Source organism: Sceloporus occidentalis, unplaced genomic scaffold (assembly GCF_023333645.1).
Source record: "Sceloporus occidentalis isolate IW3139 unplaced genomic scaffold, rSceOcc1.0.p SCAF_213, whole genome shotgun sequence".
Taxonomy (NCBI): Eukaryota; Metazoa; Chordata; class Lepidosauria; order Squamata; family Phrynosomatidae; genus Sceloporus; species Sceloporus occidentalis.
Window position 1 is genome coordinate 17354 of NW_028317193.1, and position 24226 is coordinate 41579.

Below are 24226 nucleotides of genomic sequence, written 5' to 3' on the forward strand. Positions count from 1 at the left end.
TTTTCTAAACTTTTTTTTAAAATTACCCTGCACCCTGTATATTTTGAGCTTTCTTTTTTTTAATGATGAGAAAAAATGAACCGAGATATTTAGATGCCTTAGACTGGGACACTTGGTAGGTATGGTATCAAATGTAATTGGCTGTACTTTTTACAAAGACACTTAAGTCGTCTACTTTAATACACCTCAACAATTTTTTTTCTTAAATTGATACTTCATAGAACTCACCAGAATCTCACCAAAACTCACCTTTATGCATCTTATCCCTTTCCTACATATTCACCGCCAGCTGGCTCGCGTGAGAGTTCCAGGCTGTCTAAAGAGACCTCTAAGCGCTCAGCGGGTGCTTTCTTCGCGGTGATTGGCTGCTTCAGGTAGCCAAAACTGGGGTTAAGTGCGGAGAGCACGCGAGCATTTCGTGGCAGTTCTGGTAAGGCTTTTAGGTGCATTTACACAGATTCTGGTTCAATGACCGCAATCAGATGTCAATAAAACAAGACAGGAATTTTTTTTATATCACTGAAAATTTCTCTTTAAAATTCCATAAATACTTTACAAGCACATTTTTCTAGCGTGTCTTTGATGTCATTTGTGGTTGTCTCGTAGGGCAGTGCTGCTGCTTTTAGAAGGAAACTCTGCAAATGGTTTTGAACAATAAGAGGAAGACCGTGGGTTGCCATTTAAGTCTTCAATAGAAAGTCTTCAAAACTGGTCGGTTTCTCAAGAGAACAACATCTTAATCCGTAGATCTCCTGCTTCACTGGGAATCGGACGTAACGTTACTCGGAGCCATTAACAGAGGTTACGCTCATGCAGCGTCTGTACGACTATATCCATCCAACATGAAGTGGCTTTGCAAGCTTGAGGAATCGGAGAAATTTTGGGTACGTCCTTGATTTGCTTATTCTTGTTCTTAATTTGTCTTCTGGGTGTCATTGTGTTTCGTTTTCACATCTTTGACTTCTTACTGTATTCAGTACGTTTATCTTCCATGTACAATGGTACATAGCCCAGGGACTTTATCCTGGGTTTAGTATACAGAGGCTCGTGTCCCCGCCTAACCAATGAGCTGTATGATTGGTGGGAAAACTGCTTTTAGCTTTAAAATGTGGACATATATTTATGGTGCCATCAGTGTCTTTAAATTCAACTAAAAACAATTTAGGTGTCACCTCTGATTACATCCCATCGCCTTTACCAATAACTTGTAGCAGTATAATAGAGAAATGTAACCCTTGCTGTGCCATAGAGGCAATCAAAGCATTGGTTTCAGGAATATATTTATGGGGGTTGCTGCCCCAGGACGGACTCTGGGAAACCCCCATTCGTCGGGTTCTGAAGGAGTCCTTTTCCCCACCTCTGGGCTTATTCTTTTGCCTTGACCCCTGGGACCTGCTGCCTAGTTGGCCTAGGTGCTAGATTTCTACTATATCTGGAACTTAAAGGCTCAGTGCTAGGAAATGGAAAGTATTCACATTTAAGATATACTTCTGCTCTTCAAAGGCCATAACAGAGCAAACAAGTTGTTCTTTTGGTGTCACAACGAATTCCTGAACTTATTATTTAAAGAGCTGACAGATTATATAATGGTGAACAATACACCATGAAAATCATTGTCGTGAACAATGCGTGATGAGCCTTGATGCACTATGATGACATCATTTGGTCCAATGCCCATTGATAAAAACAAATACTTTTAAATGAAAAGTGACTTTACTACTATATTCAACGGCTACTGCAAAGAGATGAAAATAGTGATGTATTTTTTTTTTTGTTCTCTCACTTTCTTCTCAAACAGTAAACTGTGCGTTCAACGTAGGATTAAAATATTTTATCCATTGTTTGAATTCTTTGTGCCAGCTGCACAACAGGATTATAGTGCGCGCAAAGGTTAATAGAGAATCTCCTGTTACACTGCTGTTCTTTACAACTCTACGCATGGGTCAAAACCGGATCTGCCACAAAGATTCCAAAGAAGGGATTAGAAAAAAACCAATGACAAATGTAAATACATGTGATTCTGCGCCCTTATTACCTGTTCCATGGGGCAAGAGTGAAACATCTCATGTTAAAGGGATGAGTAGTCAGTCCTTGGAAGTGTCCAAGAAGGAATATATTTGTTCTCGTATATATAATCATTAATTCACAAGAATCATGGATTAAGTAAAGAGAAATAAGTAATTCATAAGTATAGTGTTTGGGTTTGTTTTTTTTTAACAATGGTGTGAATGACATCTGTATTTTAGTTTGCCTCTTATTAAGTGGTCTGGTCACGTTACCCAATGCTTATCCTACTGATGGCATCCAACTTGAATGGGGCCAGATAACTTATTTTAGAAGGAAGACCACACACGTGGAAAATAATTATTCTAGAATGTATAAAAATGCTTACACGATGTGGTTTTCCATAACCCCTAACTATAATTATCTTCACGTCTATTACATTATTTAAAAACATTAAAACATAAAGCAAAAGGATGTTCTCAAGGCAAACTCTGCATAAAGAGAGCATATGTATGAAGTAGTGGTTGTGATGGTGCAATTAATGTTCTAATTGTGCTACTTTTACTGTTCTGTACCAAAATAGCATTTTGTACATATCCAGAAAAGTGCGAGATGCCCTTGAACCCATTTGTTACGCAAATAACACATCGTCGGTTATGACCGGAAAGGTTATGACGTTCTTAAAATTGTTATACTTTTTGGGTGCAGTTTCCCTTTTAAGGAAATAAGTTTAATTACAAATGTTTTTCTAGTATTTCTGGTAAATGCTGTTACCGCGTGGTGATTTGCGTCCCCTTGAGAGTGCAGCCATTGTAACTAACTATTCTTTTCATCCGAGCAGAGTTCTCTTTTGGGAAATATATGCTATTAGATTATTTCTCGCCTTTTGCAGTTTGCTTCATGCTTTACATTCCTTAAACCTAAAATGATTAAGTAGCACTAGTATAATAGGGTGACCAGATCTCCTGTTCTCTATCCTCTTAATTATTTTAAGACGCCACTTAAAGGTGCCGTTCTACCAGTTGTGCTGACTTTAAAACTGTTAAATGCCCAGACCCTTCTGAAAAGAGGGACACCGAGAGAAGGGTGGCCATCATTTGTCGGGGAAGGAGGAGATATTTCCGATACAACATAAAGCCATCAAAAGGGGGCTACACAGAATAAGAATAGAGATCACATAATAGGAAAATGGAAAGGATCAGGTCATGGTGTAAATGTTCCATAAATCCTTGTTAACGAAGACACTGTATATTCAACTGCAAATAAAAAATACACAATAGAAGGTTCTGGTAGCTGTCCAGAATATTCAAATGGTAACTTCCCCTGGGAAGATTTGGGGAGAAAAAGAATGCAGAGGGTCCCTATCATAATATTTATCGCTGCTTATATTTTGACCTCTTTGTGTTTTATATTTTCTGATGATTTTTTTGTCAGAGAAATATTTAAATAAGCTTTTCTTTTATAATGTATGTCTTTCTTTTGGCAGGATGTGAATCAAACTTGGCACACGGATAATCCTGATTTCTCTCGGTGTTTTCACAACTCTGTGCTCTTCTGGATACCTTGTATTTATCTTTTTGCATGTTTGCCATTCTATGTTCTCTACCTCCGCCACCATGAACAAGGTTACATTCGGATGTCACGGCTCAATAAAGCAAAAACAGTAAGTGTTCTGGTGAATACTAGTTCACTCTTTAGAGATTTTGATCTTAACTGTATTTCATGATGTTGGTTAATAGTTTAAAAGTTGCTTACTCCCAAAAATATAATAATAATAAAAAAATAAAAAAAAAATAAAAAAAAATACATTTAAAAAGAACACAGTAAAGGGGCAAAAGTTAACTGAGGGACATTAAGCTACTTCTTTTAGACAAAACATTAACTAATTGTTGCAACATGATAACCAACAAAATGTTAGCAAATCCTAAATTATGACTTTTAAAAAAAAAAAGTAAAAATAGACTTTGATTTCAGAATCATTGGGCTCATCTAGTCTGCCCATTTTTCCTGATGCAAGAACTGAAAAAACCTTAATTACCGTATTGGCTCGATTATAGGCCGCACCCCATTATAGGCCGCACACTAAAAGTTAGGTGCTTTTTTAGGTGCTGCGGCGATGTGAGCGATATGAATCCACTATGGGTAACCTTAATTAACATGTGGGATCATGTGTTTTTAAATACGACGCACCCTTTAATTTCTGGAAACACAGATGCTTAACCGGAAGCTGCAAAGTAAAATTCCAGGAATTACATTTTTTTTCTCCCTTTGTTCGCTGGGATATTCTATAAAAGCTTTTCCTGTACTTGTATGGTCCCAAATGGACCCTGCTTTACACACCTCTTCCGCTTCGTTTTTTTTTTCTTTTTATGAATTTTATGAAACATATATTTTAACACACATCTAAAAAATACCATATCATGTGTGCAAATCAGGAGTCAAACGATCGCTTCACCATGATGCTGGATAGGGCAAAGAAGTACCTTTATTTTCCATATGCCTTACCCTTTAAAGTTACCTGTCTCTGTTTCCTTAATGGGAAACCCTGGCAGAGGGGACAGATGTCCAACATTAGCGCCTATCGTAGGGAGAAAAGGAGAGATTATGTGCATCAGGAGCTCCCTCTTGCCCTATCTACCAGACGCCAGGGATCCGGGGGAGCTGCTGACTCCTGCGTTACTTTGTATGGTTTGCCCATTGAATATACCATGTGCTTGTTATTGCAGTGCCTGTCTGCTTTGCTGGTGTTAATTTGCTACGTGGAGCTTTTCTATACCATTTGGAATGTGACTCACAATATCCCGGAACCCCCAGTTCTCCTCATCAGTCCACTGATACTTGGATCTGCTATGGTAATCTATAGGTTTCTGCATATTGTTTAGTTAACATTTGAATGCGTGCTGTCTTTATGTACCTTGTAGGTGTCACTCCAGACTGAAAGACCCGGATCTCGTAGATAATTCGATATATACCAAGATGACGTGTGGTGGAACCTGAGCCAGAACCAAATCACCTAAAACCGCGCCTGCTTTGGGTTCTTGCATGCTTTGAGATACAACTCAGGTTGTCCTGTTTCGGCCCCTGTTGTCACTGCGGACTCGCTCACCACTAACACAGACTTTCCAAATCGAAATAAACAGTAACCGGAGAAGAGGAGTCCTGATTTCACTCAAATTTAAAACCAAGGTGTAATATGGACCCAAACTTGTAGGAACCATTTAGAAACGTATTATATTTTGTGCACGTGTGTTATATACAACCACACTTTAACTTTTCTAAAACAGTGACCAAGTGCGAAGAGCATACGTGACATTTTATGGCATGTTCCTAGAATATGCCACTGGATTGCCCTGCCTTCCACCCAGTGAATAATTCAGCGATTATAATAATATATAATTATTCATTTAATCTGATAAGCATCAGTTAATTGCAGTTAGCTCTGCCCTTGCCAGTTCAGCTGCATATACATATTGCCTAATTTATCTGGGTAGTTATAACTGTATTTCTTTTTACATTTTTTGGTAGTAGATAATTACCCAGCCCTTTCACAAAATAGAGAGGACACTGTGATACATTTGATGGTCAATAATACGAATTCATCACTTATTTTGTGATTCCGCATATATATTTCTTTTATGTGATGTCCCACAGCTTCTTACCACTTGTCTGATCCAATACGAAAGAATGAAAGGTGTCCGCTCGTCTGCCCTCTTGCTGTTTTTCTGGATATTGACATTATTGTGTGCCGTCATACAGTTAAGAAATAAAATCTCCACGGCCCTTTCAGAGGTAAGTTAAGATGTTCAATATTCCTAACGCAAGGATTATATTTCTGCAAACTCCACTAGTTAGCAGATATATATTAACCACCCTTCAAAAATATCATAAAAATAATGGTTACAGATAGAGCTAGGTGAAAATGGCTGTTCTTCTCCATGATGATTCTAACTTTTTTACTTTTATTTTTTTTGTAGGCTGCGGGGATTGACCGAGTACGCTTAACCCTTTTTGTGCTGTATTTTATATTGGTGTTGGTCCAGTGCATACTTTGCGTTTTCAATGATAAGCCTCCATTTTTCTCCAATATTAAGAAAGAGCAGGTATGTTCCGAATGTAACCCTAAATCCTGGCCATTTTGTGCCCCTCGAGACCTGGAAATATCCTTCCTAGTAGTTAGCAATTGGAGCTGACATATCTGCCTCTAAACCTCGATATCTGACAATGTTTACAGGATACAAGGTATTCTTTGGCAAGTTTGTCTTGGCAGTATGGCGACGTAATACATGGACGTGATTAAATTAATTCAGTGTTGGAATTTAATTCCTTCCGTATGTAGAATATTTAGGCATCTGATTTTATCTGATCTGCTGCAATTTACGCCTCTACTGCGCTGCTAACCCTAGAGGTAGAAACATATGGTTAATCCAACAAATGTTTCCTGAACTGAGTCGCTCTCAGCTTTTTCCCAACTCTACCCTGTTTCTGTTTTCAAGACCAATTTTGAAGACCAACCTATAGGTCATGTGATCTCGTAGTCTGTATTTGCCTGAATTTGTTCTAAAGGTCACCACAGGCAGTCCAAATATATAATAATAGAGGAATATACTTTCTTTCTCTTCTAGAATCCGTGCCCCGTGTTAAATGCCTCTTTCCTGTCTCAGGTTACGTTCAGCTGGTTCACAGAGTAGGTGATATTTGTTTAATACAATTTTTTAATAATTACATAAATGCTTTGGCTATATCATTGTGGATCTCAGACCTGTAAGCATAAGTCAGAATAACTTAAAAATTAAAAGTGGAAAAAAGTGATTTTTCAGATGGTTTTTATCTTTGAATAAGATCTAATTTAAGAAATTTTAACACATGACTAAACTTTTAAAAATATACAGCACTATATGACGTTTCGGTAATGAATAATTGTTTTTATTTAACCTCATGTACCTGCATGCTGTCTCTGCCATGAGCATGGATGCTGGCCAAACTAGCCACGGCCCCATTGTCTTCAAAACAGAGGCTTTGCATCTCTGCATGGTGGTTCACATGGGAACAGCACATAAAAAAGTTACATAACATAAACAAATGACCTTGACTGTTCTTCAAACAAGTTTTTGTTTTGGTTTATTTTAAGGATATTATGCTTATTCATTTTTTTTTTTTTTTATATAGAATAATGTTTAGAGGTTACAAGCAGCCGCTAAAAGGTGAAGACATCTGGTCTCTGAGGAAGTGTGACACAGCTGAAGAAATTCTGGATACATTTTCAAAGGCTATACAGAGCGAATGGCACAAAGCAAAACCGTAAGTTTAGTAGTTTTTTGTTTTTTTTTATATTTGTATTCAAAATATTACCATTTTTATTCTTTATCAATGTAGTGCTCTCCATGGTCCCACATTCCTGGTTTATGTTCTAGGAAAGGATCATTTCTTGTGCTCTTGTGGAGGGAATGTAAGGTCTCCTCTGGCACAAACCATCCCTAGTGCTTTTGCGCATGACCTGACAGCTCAGAATACATCTTCATGTGTAGGCAGTGCTGGTGTAGACCTAATGACTTCTGGCATTACTTGTGCCCTCCATGTTGCCCTAGCTGTAAGCAGCCTCTGAAGCCGCCTAACAAGTAACCAGGTCCTGAGAACCTCTGGAGATAGCATTGGGCTAGCTGTAGCAAGATAAGCAAAGCTTGAGTTGGTTCTCTGGCCTGGTGCTGGTATTTACTGTTTTATTTGGTTATCGGACACAATTATATTTTAGACTAGTTTAACTAGACACATACTCGTCATTAAGAATGGGATAGGTTTTCCTTTTAATTGTACATCCGTTCTGGAAATGGAAATTAATTTTATAAACCTAAGGGTGGGAGCTTTTTAGAGGCAGATATCCAACTTTAACGACTGTATCGAAATAAATGTTTTATTCAATATATTGGCAGGTTGGAGGTGATGACGTCATTCCCTTCTTCATTACCTCTGGACCATCATGATCGCGTATCTCAAGCGGAAAACGAGGTTCTCCTAAAGAGTCCAAGCATGCAGATGACCCCAAGCTCGCTATTAAAGATAATCTTTAAAACCTTTGGGTTGAGCTATCTGCTGAGCACGCTGCTCATGGCTTTGTTCATAGCCTTCATGTTCATAAGTCCTCAGCTCATGAGGTATATGCAAACATAAATAATACTCCTACCCTCTTTCTATTGCTTTGAATCTGTGGCCGCTTGCATTTATTTTGACAGAATGGTGAATTGACACATCCTCTCATGTATGAGAAATAAGAAGGATTGTAGATTGAGCTATAACATTATTTATTACCTCGGGATGTTTCTTGATTAGAGGATCAAAGTGTAGGTAGGGGTGGAGGGTGGATGGTAGAGAGTAGCGGCATCCATGCCCTCTAACCATGAGTTTTTTATACCCTTTGACAATATCATAATTAAGTTAATAGATTACCTTCTATGATTATATCTATAGCTCTCGCGTAACTGCTACATCATAGAAGAATTCCAGAGAGACCCTCTAGTAGTTCTGCAATGTGGTTAAAACACATATTCCCGTCACTCATATTTCACTTATACCTAATGGCAACATATATTTAGAAAAAAGAAAGCATGGATTTTTTTACAGATTTTATTTAAAAAGTGTTACTTGTAAATTTACATTCATATTAATAGTTAAAATACCATGTACAATATTTCCAGTGTTTCCTTATTACACTCATAGTGGATGCGTATTATACATTTACAACATATGGAAGATACAGAACAAATTATTATTACTTTTAACAGCTTGCTGCTGGATCGATTGAAGAATCCCTCAGCCCCGGCTTGGCAAGGGTTTTTGGTTGCCGTCTTTCTCCTTGTTTGCCCTTGTTGCCAATCCCTTTTTCTTCATCAACATGACTATTTTTGCTATACCGTTGGCATGAGACTCCGGTCAGCCATCGTGGGCAGTGTGTATAAAAAGGTAAAGTATCAACATTCTCGTACAGACTGCACAGGTTTATATTCCCTTCTTTAAAACACAACTTATTGTATGTATTTACGCTGGCCTTTTCCTGGCATTTCACAAAAGATAAAGTACTGCTATTGTATTTAAGAATGCTAAGTAAGTACATTGAATTGATTCTTACAAGCTCAGGCTCATTTTAGAAATTAATATATAATACCATAAACCAAATAATTTTACTACTAATCGATAAACCCAAAATACGTTCCTATGAATGTCCTAGGGTAGGCTACTTGGAGCTCTCCCTCTTCTGGGGCATTGGCTTTGCGCAGGGGTGGGGCTAGTGCCAGATGTTATTTAGTGGTGGGGGAGGGGGACTGGGTAGACTGCAGGAATATGGTCACATGCCACTCACCTGGCCTGGAGAAAGCGGAAAGTGAGGGGGGTCAGTAAAGCCAACAAACATACTTACTTACTTGTACTAACATCACATTCTAACACACACACACCCACTAACACTCTTACATAGTGTGGAGCCTGTCTTTTGAGCACAATCAGGAACAATTGTGTTTTGGTTTCTTTTGGGGAATACAATGTGATTGAAGAACACACACTGGTGGAAATATTTGAGGGCATGTCCGTTATCACGCATGACTTGGTACATGTCTCCTTACAGGCTTTAGTGATTTCCAGCGCGGGAAGGAAGAACTGTTCTGCTGGTGAAATAGTTAACCTGATCTCTTCAGACATACAGAAACTTATGGACCTGGCCACGTGTTTAAATTATGTGTGGTCTGCTCCGGTCACAATCATCGTGGCAATGTACTTTCTGTGGCAGGTAATGACAATACAGATCTTTTATATAGATATTTATTAATTTGTTGTGTTGCTTGCAAAGGCTCCATGAAATCAGTTAAGGTACAGAAACGGCAAGAAACAAAATAAAAAAATGACTAACACTGAACTGTTGTACCCCATATACAAATGGCTTGGATAAAACCCAGAAGGACAACCTTGAGGTCGAAATCTAGGTGTTTTGAATCTTTACAGATTCCGTAAACATGGAAACCCACAGATACCGGTTATCTTGGAACATGATAAACAAGTTTTATGTATGGAAGATCAAATGTATTTTAATCCCCATTCATTTCTAATATACATCCAGGTGATTGAACTCTGATGCCTTGCCAGAATATGATGCCAGGGGGCAATATGCCAGTATAAATACACTGTTAAAGAACTAATTAAAATAGAGAGCCAGCCCAGCATGAAAACGAATAATTAAAAGGGCTTGGGTTAGTTTACAAAAAAATGATTCAATTACTGTCCTCACCCTTTGAGCCTATAATGTAAGATTAACCTAGCAGCAACAAATAAATATTAGGGTGCCAGTTAGCCACCATAGGAGGCAGATGGGCATTGTTACATATGTGTTAAAATGGATGGCAGCTCCACTCATCTTTACAGTCAGACCCCTGATGATGGTCTCTACGAGATGTAGTGTTTGCACCTACGATAGCCTCCTTTCCCCTTCAGTTGATCCTCCGGGTAATCAGGTTAAACAAACAGGTTAAACGGGTGTAGATGTGTGGAGGTCTATAGGACTGGTAGAGACAATAGCATTGAAGCTTGTCAAAATGTATACTTTCAGGCCATCTGGCAAACCGGGCACGTGCCCAGTGGCCGAATGCAAAACATACCTTTGCTGCCACTTGAGCAGCAGATCTGGCTGGTCCTTCATTTGCAATTTAGCCCTTAAAGTACCAGGCTGCTTTTCATCCACAAGGCTAGCCCTGTGTATTTTAATTTTTTTCAAGGACCAGCCGCTGATGATGCATTATGGGTACTGCTTATATATGTCAAAGATGTTAGACCAAAAGCATACGAATCTTCTCAGTTTGCCCTAGTTGGTGCTGCCCATTTGGGAGCATCTCCAATTCTGATAACCTGTGCCGTGCGGAGGAAAAATGTCCCTAAATATACCAGACTGAACCCATTGATAAACGCACTTCAAATCCCATAACCAACCTACTCATTGAATTTAAAGCATAAAGTATATTGTGAAATCAGCTATCGTCATTAGTAGTTAGGGCACTAGGTCTTATCTAAATGTTCTAATGAGTGTTGGCCACCAGTTATGAGACTATTTCCCAGATTAATTAAATGTGAGATGTCATTAAATAGGGTTTATGGAAATGCCTATAACAATATGTATGGGTAATGCCTAAATCATGGACTGTGGGTGTGTTGTCCGTGGCAACTGGTTTGCGAACCGCTTAACTGCTAGAGGTGAATACAGTACCTAGGAGTTTGGCTTCCACTTTGATGGATGGATGGACAGAAAAAAACCTGTGCGGTTACAGACATAGTATCTTTAATTCATTTGCTTGTCATTTTAGGGAAAAGGTATATTTTTTTATTTTTGCCAAAATGTAAAATTAAAAAGAAAAACAACTAGTTGATTTGTTTCTTCCTTCTCTCTTTCCAGACATTGGGTGTTGCAGTGTTTGCGGGTGTTGCAGTGTTTACTTTGAACCTTCCATTCATGACTGCGTTTGGTGTGATGGTAAAGAAAATGCAGGTGAACAAGTCTGTTTAACAATATATCCGAGGTTTTCACTATCCAAGCAGAATTGGTATATCTCCAAATATCTAGCCAAGCCATTCATATATTAAAAATATGTAAAAATATAATAATAAACTCTCTGCTAGAGTTCAGGTGATAAAACATATTCTGTGCTTTTGACTTTTTGCATCGTTTAGAGCTGGAGGTCATGCTTTCCATTTTTTAAATATAAAATCATAGAAAAACCACAGAGTGGCACCTCTAACCCCCATAAGGCCCGGGGAACTCTAATACCACCGTAGGTGGGCTTAATGCCAACGCTGAATCAAAGTAGTTAGGCCCAAAGCTGCATTAAATATTTTAAACTCTTATCACGAATGTAGGAATGCAACCCAGAACTTCAAACTCTGTAGCACATTATTTTGGGTAAAATGTCATTGTTTCCTTAAATTGCAGATGAGTGTGACATGAGCCACATGTGGCTCCATGAGACTAGTGCCCGGTACGGCTTGGATATTTCATCCCGCAGACCATCTTGCCTACCGCTACCACTCCCTGGAGTGAGAGCAATTCATTAAAGTAAAGTCTGTCTCTTTGTATTCTAAAGGAGGAACAAATGAAACAAAAGGACAGTCGAATAAAGCTAATTTCAGAGATCCTACAGGGCATTAAGGTCCTTAAACTGTACGCGTGGGAGAACGCATTTATGAGGAAAGTGAATGATTTCCGGCTGAAGGAGATGAAGGCTGTGAAGATCGGCGCGCTGATGTTTTCTGGAGCACTTGCTTTATTTGTGGCCTCTCCTATCTGGGTAATTTTGAGTAAAATGTGTAGTAACACAACACAATATAGAATTGATTTTACTTTTAATTTCCTCTCTGGGATTATATAATGTAAATGTCAAATGTAGCAAAATCTGAAATGTAGGGCTATAGAAATTTAGATTTTATATTATGGAGTTCAAGTATTAGAAAAGAAGATATGTTTTGAGGCCTCAATATATTTTTTATTTGGAAGTAACTTTTCATTATATGGTCTCAAATCTGTTCCATGTTGTGTAATAGATCTAATTGTTTAAAATAAACAGAATCTGGAAAATCTTTAAATGTTTTACATTGAAACTTAGCTCTCCCTATCCTTTGACCCAAACTACACAAAAATGAAAAGCCAGTATTTAATACAGTTTCTTTTGTCCATATTTTACCCCAAAAGGTTTCCTTAACCATGTTTGGAGTATTCCTGTCAGTTGACGATCACAATGTTCTTGATGCACAGAAAGCCTTTGTCTCCATTATGTTACTTAACATATTAAGGATTCCCCTGCGTATGTTTCCACAAGCCATCACCTTATTAGTACAGGTAATTAAACTTATTTTATTTCTGTGTCTATATATGTATAGTGTGCGTGTATGTATATGTACTGTGTGTGTGTGTGTGTAACTGCGCTCCACACTCAGGGCCAGCCCAAGGCAAAATGCCGCCTGGGGCGAATTTTAAAATGCCGCCCCCCCCTTATCTACCCTTCTTCTCCCTCCGTCCCTGCCGCCCCCCCCCATTGTCTACCCTTCTTCTCACTCCCTCCCTATTATCTACCCTTACCCCCCTTGTACTTACCTTTCAGCAGTCCTGCGGCGAGTCTCCCTGTTCGTCTCGTTGCCGTCTTGTTATGCTGTGCGTCGGAAATGAGGAAATCTTCCGGCACTCAGCATTACAAGCCGGCACCGAGACCGAACAGGAAGACTCGCCGCAGAGGAGAGAGAGAGGGGCGCCGAGGGGGTACTGACAGCTTGGTAAGCGAAAACCACTCGGTGCCCTTTTCTCTCTCTTTCGCTTTAAAAAAAAAAAAAAAAAAGGGGGCTTGGGGCCCCTTCAAAAGTGCCGCCTGGAGCGTTTGCCCCACTCGGCTCCATTGATGTTACTTTCAGAGGCAGTTTGGATGTCTGTACCGGGAGAGGCGATTTGTATGTGTTACGCTCCTGGAGGCTTCGCTCTGTGGTTTACCACTTCATGGCTGAGCCGTTGTTTCTCCTAAATGCCAAATGTCGAATATGACTGCATTTAACGCCTGTAACTGTGTTGTTTTTTTTGTTTTGTTTTGTTTTTTATTTCATAAAGTCTTCAGTTTCCTTGACTCGACTGGCCAAATATTTCTCAGAAGAAGAACTGGAACCAGGAAATGTGGATATTATCGATTCCCTGAGCAGTATGTAGTCTGTATATTTTCTGTGTTTATCTAAGTTTCTCTTCTATAAACCTATTAACTGTCAAATGTGATACTAGAATGGAAGAAACTAAGTAGCCATCGTATATCATGAGTTTTTTGTTTTTGTTTTTATGTTAAGTAATTTAGTACAATTTAGTGGCTCAAAACAAGCTTGTAAGTAGGACTGTGGCCACAAGAAACAAGCTGTCAAGCTCTTCTTCTTACATGGGTTGCTGGTTAGATGTAGTTACTTTCGCTAATTGTTATCTGATGCAAAGTACTATATCAGATCATAAATCTAGTACTCGGGTACTTTGTAAAAGCGAAGAATGAGCTATAATTTGAATAGTACTGAATGCTATAGTTACTTGTTACTTGTTCCCGGGGGAGGGTGACAAGTCATATGTGGCAACTTTTATTTTGCTTCTTTAAAGACACCAAAACTTAAGAGAAACAAATATTATTCTTGCATTTTAGTAAATTGTAGGATATTATCCAATTAGAAACTATAACAAGCGGATAAAGTATACACAATACAATTTAGGTGCTACAGTGAAAGATATGCAGTCTGCTTTGTGAAAAGGTCTTTCTGATATTGGATACGTCTTTCTTAGCACTAGAGATGAGCTGCAGCAAGATGATATGTACTAAGTTATCACTACAAATAAAACTCAGTATTGTGCTTGTTGATTGAAAGGCAGTATCCAGATTATTCACCCAATAACTGTCTGTTTTTATAATACATTTAGTGATCATGCTCTTTTATTCCCTGTTAAGAAAGCGATATCGCCATAGAAGATGGCACATTCACATGGGCCTCTTCAGAGCCTCCATCACTTAGGAGGTTAGTACGGGTGTCTTTTCTATGGTATAAGCAATACAAAGTACGTGTCTGGCGTTTTGTTCACATTAACATCATGTTCTATACCTGCAGCATCAACATAACTATTCCAAAGGGCTCGCTTGTTGCTGTTGTTGGCCAAGTTGGATGTGGAAAAACGTCATTATTGTCCGCGTTACTTGGGGAGATGGAGAAAGTTGAAGGACGAGTTGCTATGAAGGTAACATGATTGCAAGTAGCTTTTTTGCGAAAACAACAGTGTTGAGTAGAGTTATGAACTTGGGTATTCAATAAACCAAAGTGAATGTATGGTAGCATAGTGTCCTCTTATTCTTTTTGCAGGGAAGCCCTAATTCGCAGGCACTGTCCTTCTGTTCCACCATTAAGGGACTGTGGGGATTATGGGCTAGTTGGGGAGGTCATTTGAGCTCCCTTGACTTGCCCAGCAAGCTTTGACATGCTTTTGCAGCACAGACTTTAATTACAGCACCCATGTGGCCACCTCGGAAGACATTGAAGCTGTGGGCTGTGAGGTTGCCTGACATGTGAGGTTGGTGGGTGGTCTCACCATTACCCTACCTCAATGCCTCCCAGACCTGTAACTCTGCCACCCAACATAGGTGTCCCGTTTGGACGCCTGAAATGTAGGGAGGGTATGTACTAGCATGAGGCAGCTTACATATAGTTGGCCCTGCTATGCCCATTGATTTCAATTGGAGCTCAGATCAGAAAAAAAGGGCTGGGGTGCTACTTTAAGTCTAGTAACGAAGGAGCCACTCGCGCTCATATGGTGAAAACCAGAACGTTTGCACAGTAAAGGGTACATGAAGATTTAAGTTGTTAATTTTTCTTCTAAACTAAGAAACTGGCATGGTGTCTTTGAAGAAACATTCACTTTTCTGTAATTGTTTTTATTCTGTATTTAATTTAGGGTTCTGTTGCATATGTTCCCCAACAAACATGGATTCCTAATGCAACCTTTAAGGAAAATGTTCTTTTTGGAAGGCGGTTTGAAAAAGATTGGTATGACACTGTTATTCGTGCATGCGCATTGCTTCCAGACTTAAAAATTCTTTCTGGAGGTGAAAATACAGAAATAGGAGAAAAGGTAAGAATTCATCATAAAAAGAACAATAAAAATGTCATAGAAATGTTATGGTCTGGATATATTACGTTAACTGGTACTGTAGGAAGGTAAACGACCCCAAATATCATAGTGAAATGTACACTTTAGCAAGACTTGTGTATCTTTTATGCAGTGACTGAAATAATAATACAAAATGTGTACTTTAAGCCAAGGAGAGCGTGGGTGAGCTAGTCCCAGAAGAGATTCCTAATATTTATTTAATTTCCTAATATTTTTGAGTTTATATTTATACGAGTTTCTTTATATAGGGAGTGAACTTGTCAGGAGGACAAAAGCAGAGAATCAGCATCGCTCGAGCCGTGTATAGAAAGTGTGATGTGTACTTGTTGGACGACCCTCTCTCTGCAGTGGACGCTCATGTTGGACAACAGCTGTTTGAACAAGTCATTGGTCCTAAGGGTTTGCTGAAAGATAAAGTAAGTTTGCTCGTATGACAGCTTCTTTTGTATTAAGGGTTTTAAGTAGGCTTTTGTTACGTTTAGCGACATGTTGGGACTTACAAGAAGGCTTATTCTTGGTAAATCAGTTAATGGGTCTTGTGGGTCTTACATATCATTGAGAAAGTCTGTGCTCACATCAAAAATAGATTAACTTAATTTAGAACATTGTGTTTGATGAGTTTTATTACTAATGTATGACACATCGACACGTCCTTTAGTCTAACCAAAATGTCTTCACGTAATACCAGCCATTAGTGCGGCCATTACTCAGCTATGGATGGGCCTCTGTGCTGTAAAACATGATCACTGTCCTCACTGATGCGCATGTATGCCAAGGTCCGTCATCGTGATAGGTAACTTGTCTTGGAGAGGTAGTGGGTCGTTAACCAGGTGGAACATCAGCATTGCTGATTAGTTCTTTGAGTGTTGTGTCTTTCTTTCAGATGAATGCATGCCAATGTAACTCTATTCTCTTCTTCTATACCTGTCGATTACTTGCAGACTCGAGTTCTTGTAACTCATGGAATTAGCTTCCTGCCGCAAGTGGACAAGATTATTGTTCTGTCCGATGGAAGAATCTCCGAGGCGGGCTCGTATTCGGAACTTCTACAGAAAAACGGATCCTTCTCTGAATTCCTCCAGACATATGCCAATAACTCTGAGCAGGAGGAGGAACCGTGTTTAGAAAGTAAGACCCTTTTGACTAGTTTTATTCCAAGCAGATCTGTGACTTTTCACAAATCCTATATTTACAGTTGTATAGATTTATTAAAACATGTAATGTATGCATTAAAATATCCTTTCTTAATATTATCATTATCTGGGTGATTGTTCTCATTCATTTTTACCTTGTAAACTGCTTTGCCGAGCTAACAGTCTGCCCTATACTGATGTTAAATTACTTATGTTAATAATCTCTGTAGAAACTGCTCAGGGCGCTGAATGTTGTGAATCTGTGAAAGGAAGCAAGAAAGTACACCGTGACAATTCTGTAAGGTAATACTCTTTGTAATCATAAATTTCATTCACAGGAATAGAATACTCTGTAATAACTAGATAAACACATATTCATCTCACAGGGAAGAAATTTGTCTGGATGCCGATAACGGAGAGAATGAGGATTACGCAGATGCTGGGAAACTAACAGAGGCAGATGTTGCACTCACTGGCAGGGTAACGCACTTTATTTCATGTATATTTCCATCAGCAACGCGATCCATACGGTCTTGGAACAATACAAGCTAACTTTTGGGAAACAGAACATACCAAGCTCTATGTATGTGATGCACCAGTGCCACCTACATGTGGTTAAAGCTTTTAGTCCCTGGTGTATGAACCAGAAAGAGTAGGAAAAGTATAGTGGACTTTATGATTCAATAAATTCACATTGAGGAGGTCACTCTCCATTCACGTCCTGATATTGGAAACCGTCGGTGGAGTTGTAGCAGTTCTTGGACGTGATGCTGCGCTCTCACCTTTACCTGACTTTATGCTTCTCCGGATCAGCTGCGCCACGTTGTTATATTCCTTAGATTGTTAGCATGCATAAACCTTCTATTCCTTTGATCTTTGCATTCACAATGTAGGGAAATGTAAAGCTGGCGTGTTTCCATTTTGACAGGATATATAGTAGTTTCCTAGCACTGTTACCCTGCTGTGTCAGGCGATATCAGCGAGTCCATTCTTCCTGTGCCGAGGGCTTATGTGTTTTTTTCTTCATATTGCATATATATGAACAGATGACACTTAAGCTGATACCAGTCCCTGTTACTGACCACGGTCTTCTAATTCAATGTCTGCAGTCAACTCTATTTTCTTTTCTGGAATATGGGTACAAACTTGGCTTTCAGAAGCTGAAATCTCCCATGGACAAGATGGCCCTAAAGTATCAAAATAATCACTTCTCAAGTGCTTTATACAGTTATGTTCTAACTCATGCATTAGTGAACATGAACATACAATTCAAAACACTGGGTGAACTAAATGTATTATTGTATTTATTGGTGTTTTATTGATTTTCAGATTATACGTTTTATCTTTTTAGGTAAAACTGTCGGTGTATTTGGAGTATCTCAAAATCATGGGGAAGTGGTACCTGATTCTCAGTGCTGTATTTTTTATTATCCAACAAGCTGCTGCATTGGGTCATAATTACTGGATTGGATTGTGGGCTGATGATCCTGTAGTAAACGGAATCCAGCAACACACAAGCTTACGTCTTGGGGTGTATGGCTTTTTAGGGATGTTGCAAGGTGAGTTTGTGTGTGTGTTTTTTTTGTTTTTTTTTTACTTTTGTGTTTAAGACAACAAAGCATACTTTTGTTTAAATAGGCGCACCCTTTTTATATATGAAAATGTGTTTTATGGTCACAAAAGTGTCACTTAGTGTCCATCCTGGCAGGCTGATGATAATTAGAATTAGCAGGTATGTTTACAATTTTGGTATTCATATGAATTGATGGAGTGGTATTCAGCAGTAGGCAACAGCAGGCATTGCGATGGACATTTGGCTGTTGATGGAAATCCAAGGGTCAGTAAATCCTCTGAATACAAATCAAGGTCACCTGAGCAGGAAAAAAAAAAAGTTTAGTCCAAAGGTGCTCTTCATCATTATGCTTATGGGAGGGCGGTGATAACACACAAGGACCTTTAAGGGAAAGTAAAGTAAAACTGTTTTAATAAAGTGTTGTCTGTGAAGTTCTATGTAAGTCTTAATGCACTTTTTCAGGTCTGTTTAGACCTATCCACCGGTCAACTATGTTTGATATTTTGTTTCTCTTCAGCTCTGGGAATTTTTGCCGCGTCTGCCTCTATAATAATAGGGGGAGTCTCTGTTTCCCGTCAGCTTCACTCCAGACTCCTCTACAGTATACTTCGGTGTCCTCTAAGTTTTTTTGAACGCACGCCTAGCGGAAACCTTACAAACCGATTTTCCAAGGAAATGGACACTATAGACAATGTGGTGCCGCAAATACTGATGCTGTTTTTGTTGATGTCGCTGACCATAGTGGAGATTTTGTTGGTTATTGCAATAGCCACACCACTTGCTGCAGTGGCTTTTATTCCTCTGGGGCTCTTGTATTTCTTTCTGCAAGTAAGTGTTCTATTAACAATGTATTTGAAAGAATGTAATGTCGGCTGGGCAGAGGGCATGACATCCGATTGCCTCTCCTATTGTCAGCACAGTAATTAGTAACCAGTAGTGTTTCGGGAAAAAAAACATCGAATGGTATTGACTACACTTGGATTTTAACATACAAAGGTTTGGGTAGAAATGTGTATTATTACATATATATATATATGCACAGACTGATTCTCTCCTTGTCTTCTTCATGTAAAGAGATTTTATGTAGCAACATCTCGGCAGCTGAAACGCTTGGATTCTGTTAGTAAATCTCCCCTCTACACTCATTTTAATGAAACCTTGCAAGGAGTGAACGTCATTCGAGCCTTCAGAGAGCAAGAGCGATTTATTCAGGAGAGCAATCTGCGCCTTAACACCAACCAACGCTTCTATTTCTCTAGCTTCGTTGCCAATCGGTACGTTCTATTATATAAACTTAAAGCTTCAGAGGTCAGCATACATTCAAGAGTCTGTTCTACCTGCTCGGCTTAAACGCTTTTGTAACTAAATACGCATGAGAAACTCCAGTAATGGTGAATATGCCCTAATTTGCCATGAAAAACAACAGTTGGTGTAAGTTTCATTAGTGTTAGGACTTGCATATTAATTTGTACAAGTACTGTGGGGTATCATCATTCCTTGCCCCAACTCTGAATGGGCTGGATTCAATGCTAAGGAATAATGTGAATCGAACATTTTGCCGCCTGTAGAATAATAGGTATGTTTACCAAAAGGTATTTATTCATGTTTTTCTCTAGATCCTGCCTGGTATGTCTAACGCAAGATATATATATAGGTGCGGTACAGGAGTGGGAGAGGTCCTGTGTATTAGAATTAAAAATTCTAGAAAATGACCACTTTTGGAATGTTTTATTTTATAAAATCTTTCATGACTTTCCATTTTAATTCTTTAGGTGGCTGAGTATTCGCTGTGATCTCCTGAGTAATTTCATAGTTTTCATAGTGGCTATCGTTGGTGTGCTGTTCAGAGAAAGCATCACCCCCGGACTGGTTGGCCTAGCTGTAGTGAACTCGTTACGGGTAATTATTGTTGATTTACTTGTCAATAATAAATCTTACTTCCTATGTAAATATTGTGCCACCTTATGGCATGTGCAAAACCAAAATGTTAGAAAAGTAGAAAGGTCGTCTCCAATAGATCACATTCTCATTCAAATGCTTAAATACTTTTCCTTTTTTGCTAATTGAGCATTAAAAGGATAATGAAAGATGTATGCAATGTGTGTATTTTATATACCCACTAAAACCTATACTTCTATATATATCAGGTGACAATGCTTCAGAGTTAAAAAATGTAAATATAATATATATGAGAATATGTTCCTTAATTTACATTTTTCAATAACCTCATATTCTTCACGTGGGAAAGGAATCAATACTTAGAGGGGAGAAAAGACATGTACAAAGTTTAGTAAATATCACTGTCCCCTTTGAAATAGGTGATTTCAATCTTTATTAGTGAAATTTAGTCTTTAGTTAAAGGTTATAGCTTTTTATTGGGCCGGTAAGTATGCTACAATCAGCTTCTTACATTACTAAACGTATGTAAATATCCCTTTTGATCCTAATGGTTTCGTTGTCATCTTATCCGTCAAGCTAACTGGGGTTTTAAAAGAGGCCGTTCACGCCGCCACCGATATGGAGACCAACTCTGTCGCTGTGGAGAGGGTCAAGGAATATTGTGATGCGGAACCAGAGGTAAATGTTTCTTTCAGTATCAGTTATTCCTGCTTTCCTGCCACCATGCTAATTAAGATGTAGACAATTAACTTTTTTTGTAAATCAACTGGAAAACAGGTAAATAACCTTATTTGTATATGTCCAGGCTCCATGGACTTCTGATCATGCATCTGAACTAGACGGTTGGCCTAGTGCTGGTAGAATTGAGTTCCAGGATTACGGTCTAAGATACAGAAAGGACCTAGAATTTGCTCTGAAGAATGTCACCGCATCTATCCAACCAGGAGAAAAGGTTTGAATGGGCTGTTTTTTTTACTCTTTGTTGTCCAAATGTATTTTTATTTAGGTATATTTCCTATTGTACACATAAGAGATAAGGATAAGAGCCATGGGGCATGACAGCTGACTGGTATAACTCAGATCTTTATCATTAGAGTATCCCATTATGTACACACAGATGCTATAATCTACCCTCTGCAAAATCCGGAGAAAGGCAGATATCCCCTGATGACGTGATCCATGTGCTGAAGTTATAACTATGGCTCCTAGGAGACTTCTGGTCCTAGGGGCGCCCCATGTATGTGCAGTGTAATGACATCATAGCAGCTGCCATTGTACAGCTCTGTGCAATATGGTGGTGCTACGTTAATAATAATACACTGTTGCAAACAGAGTGAAAATTCAGTGAGCACTTTCTGCTTTGTTGTCTATCTACAGGAAGAGAACAACAGACAACAAAAAGATTGGGCGAGAGATACAGAAATGACCACCTCACTCTCACAATTTACATTTAAAATCTTTTGCTTTTGTATTTACAGATTGGAATAGTTGGACGAACAGGAGCTGGGAAGTCCTCACTCACCCTAGGTTTGTTTCGAATTCTTGAGCCGGCAACAGGAAAAATATTCATTGATGCAACAGATGTTTCAAATCTAGGACTTCATGAACTTAGATCGAAATTAACAATAATTCCACAGGTAAGAAAATGCACCCATTAGTGCATACCCTACCCTACTTCAGATTGAACTTTTCGCCTTGTAGAAAACCAAACATATAATAATATGGAACAAAGATATGTCCCTTGTTTTTGTGAATTCAGCCTTTTCGACTGTCATCTGTAGACGTTTTCCTTTTGTGGTCTCTGTAGGACCCGGTTTTATTTTCTGGATCTTTACGAATGAATCTTGACCCATTTGATAATTATTCAGATGAAGATATATGGGTTGCTTTGGAGTTGGCTCATCTAAAATCATTTGTGGCAACCTTACCAGATGGACTAGAACATATCTGCACTGAAGGAGGAGAGAATCTAAGGTATTGCCCAATAAGATCACGAAAATCAATGTTTAGTCTTGCAGCCTGGTTCTAGTTTCTATTTGCTAGCATGTTGTATGGTAAGACATTTATTGTAACTCGAAGAGTTAATTGTATGAGTAACTACCGTGATTATAAGACGACCACCCAAAATCTGAATATTAATTAAGGGAAAAAAAACCTGAATATAGGACAACCCTATAGGAAATTTTTTTTACTAGTAAATATTAATTCATGTAAACTATTTTTTTCATATTAAATAAAAGTATTTAAAAAAAAATATATATAGATTTTTTGTTTTGATTTCCTTTTATTTGCCAACCTGCCCCCCCAGTTAAGCACATCTACCCCAGGCTTGCCACTCTGACCCCAGAAATGCCTTATAACACTCCCCCCGACTTAACAGTGATTCTGACTCCTTGGTGTCTGGTGGAACGCTTGTTCCGCCGGCGCTTCTATGACTGAGCACCGGAAGGTCATGTGACGCCGGTGCTCCATCATAGAAGCCCCAGCGGAAGTGCCAGCAGTAGCGGGGGTTGTCGACATCCATCGAGCAGACGTTCGCCGGCTGCCAGAGAAGAGAATTCCCTGCAACGCTGCAGGGAATTCTCCTCTCTGGCAGCCGGGGAAGGTATGCGCGATGCGCGTAGGCAACCTCCGTGCTGACTGCACGTTCGCCAGCGCTCGGTGATAAAAGAATTAGCCTCACTTTGTGATAAGGACTAGTGTGTATTCACTAAGTGTATGGGCTTGTGTTTATACCCTCGTTCCATACCAGATTAAGGTAACCGATAGGGTGGAGGGAAAAATGCTTACTTAGTGTTTTCTCTTTCAGCGTTGGCCAACGGCAGCTGGTGTGCTTGGCACGAGCATTGCTGCGTAAAACAAGAATCCTGGTGCTAGATGAAGCCACAGCCGCTGTGGATTTGGAGACTGATGACCTCATCCAGTCAACCATAAGACAAGAGTTTAAAGATTGCACCGTGATAACCATTGCTCATCGACTCAACACAATCCTAGATTATACAAGGTAGGAACCTTTTTTTTTTTTTTTTTGCTTAATCAACAAACTAATTTTTGTCTATAGAATTGTTGACAATTGGAGTGGTGTAACCTGCCATATAATTTCAGTGAGCATTGAAATATTAATTGTTTTTAGAAAGACTGTAGGTTATAATATTACATTATTATTTGTTTCTGTTATGCTGATAAATTAGACTGTGGAACTTAATTCACTTTGCTCTTTGTTTGCAGAATTGTGGTTTTTGACAAAGGGGAAATTGTGGAATTTGACACTCCTTCAAGACTTCTGGAGAATAAAGGACTGTTTTATTCCATGGCAAAGGATGCTAACATTATTTAAATATTCTGTTGTCATACTAACGAACGGTTATGCCTAGACAAGACGGGTAAATAAAAAATGTCATTTAATTCCAAATGGCTACACTTTGTAGCTCCAGACTACTGGGTCTCTGGTGCAGCCTTTTAATCTCCAGCAAGGATGGAGTTGTGCGCAGCTCTGCCTATTTCCTCCCTGGCTCCATCCACTCACCACCAACCAGGCCCCTAAGCATCCCTAGTCCAATCTAGCTCAACTAGGTGTCTTCTCACGCATGGAAAACTAGGTGGGAGACCTCCAGTGTATGATGGACCAAATGTAAGGAATAGTGTTTAAGAAGAGATCTAGAAGAAGTGCAGCATCAAAACGTACATCGCCTATATTAAAGAGACTGTTTTATCTTCTATATAACCAACTATAGCATTAAGAATGTTACTCCTATTAATTTGTATGTCCTAACATTATTTAACCCCATGAAAACTTGCCACTTTGCCATTTACCCTGGGTAGCAGTAATTCTAGCTCTGATCATGGACACATGAGCTGTGACGGGTTAAACGTATTGTCGCTATTAGCACGATCGGAATGACGTAGGGTACGGAAGATTCTATA

General features: G+C 39.0%; 1 protein-coding gene across 1 annotated transcript; it reads left to right on the top strand.

Moving 5' to 3' along the window:
- The first annotated feature begins 842 nt into the window (after positions 1-842).
- Positions 843-23639, top strand: LOC149277481 (multidrug resistance-associated protein 1-like). The gene is made up of 28 exons (XM_089502825.1): positions 843-884; positions 3491-3667; positions 4731-4856; positions 5656-5793; positions 6627-6688; positions 7171-7302; positions 11340-11346; positions 11429-11506; positions 12114-12317; positions 12719-12865; positions 13622-13709; positions 14487-14553; positions 14644-14770; positions 15482-15658; positions 15946-16113; positions 16639-16825; positions 17061-17133; positions 17217-17310; positions 18182-18389; positions 18921-19231; positions 19478-19677; positions 20176-20302; positions 20879-20980; positions 21108-21254; positions 21781-21939; positions 22110-22276; positions 23112-23306; positions 23531-23639. The coding sequence occupies exons 1-28, from the start codon at positions 843-845 to the stop codon at positions 23637-23639; spliced, it is 3819 nt and encodes a 1272-aa protein (XP_089358951.1).
- Positions 23640-24226: the final 587 nt, after the last annotated feature.

What these genes read in the sequence shown, in the direction of transcription:
- LOC149277481 (XM_089502825.1), top strand. Translation starts at nt 843, where the DNA reads ATGAAGTGGCTTTGCAAGCTTGAGGAATCGGAGAAATTTTGG. An exon ending in TCTTGTATTTCTTTCTGCAA is followed by an intron (nt 19,232 to 19,477) that starts GTAAGTGTTCTA and finishes CTTCATGTAAAG; the next exon opens with AGATTTTATGTAGCAACATC. An exon ending in GAAGGAGGAGAGAATCTAAG is followed by an intron (nt 22,277 to 23,111) that starts GTATTGCCCAAT and finishes TTTCTCTTTCAG; the next exon opens with CGTTGGCCAACGGCAGCTGG.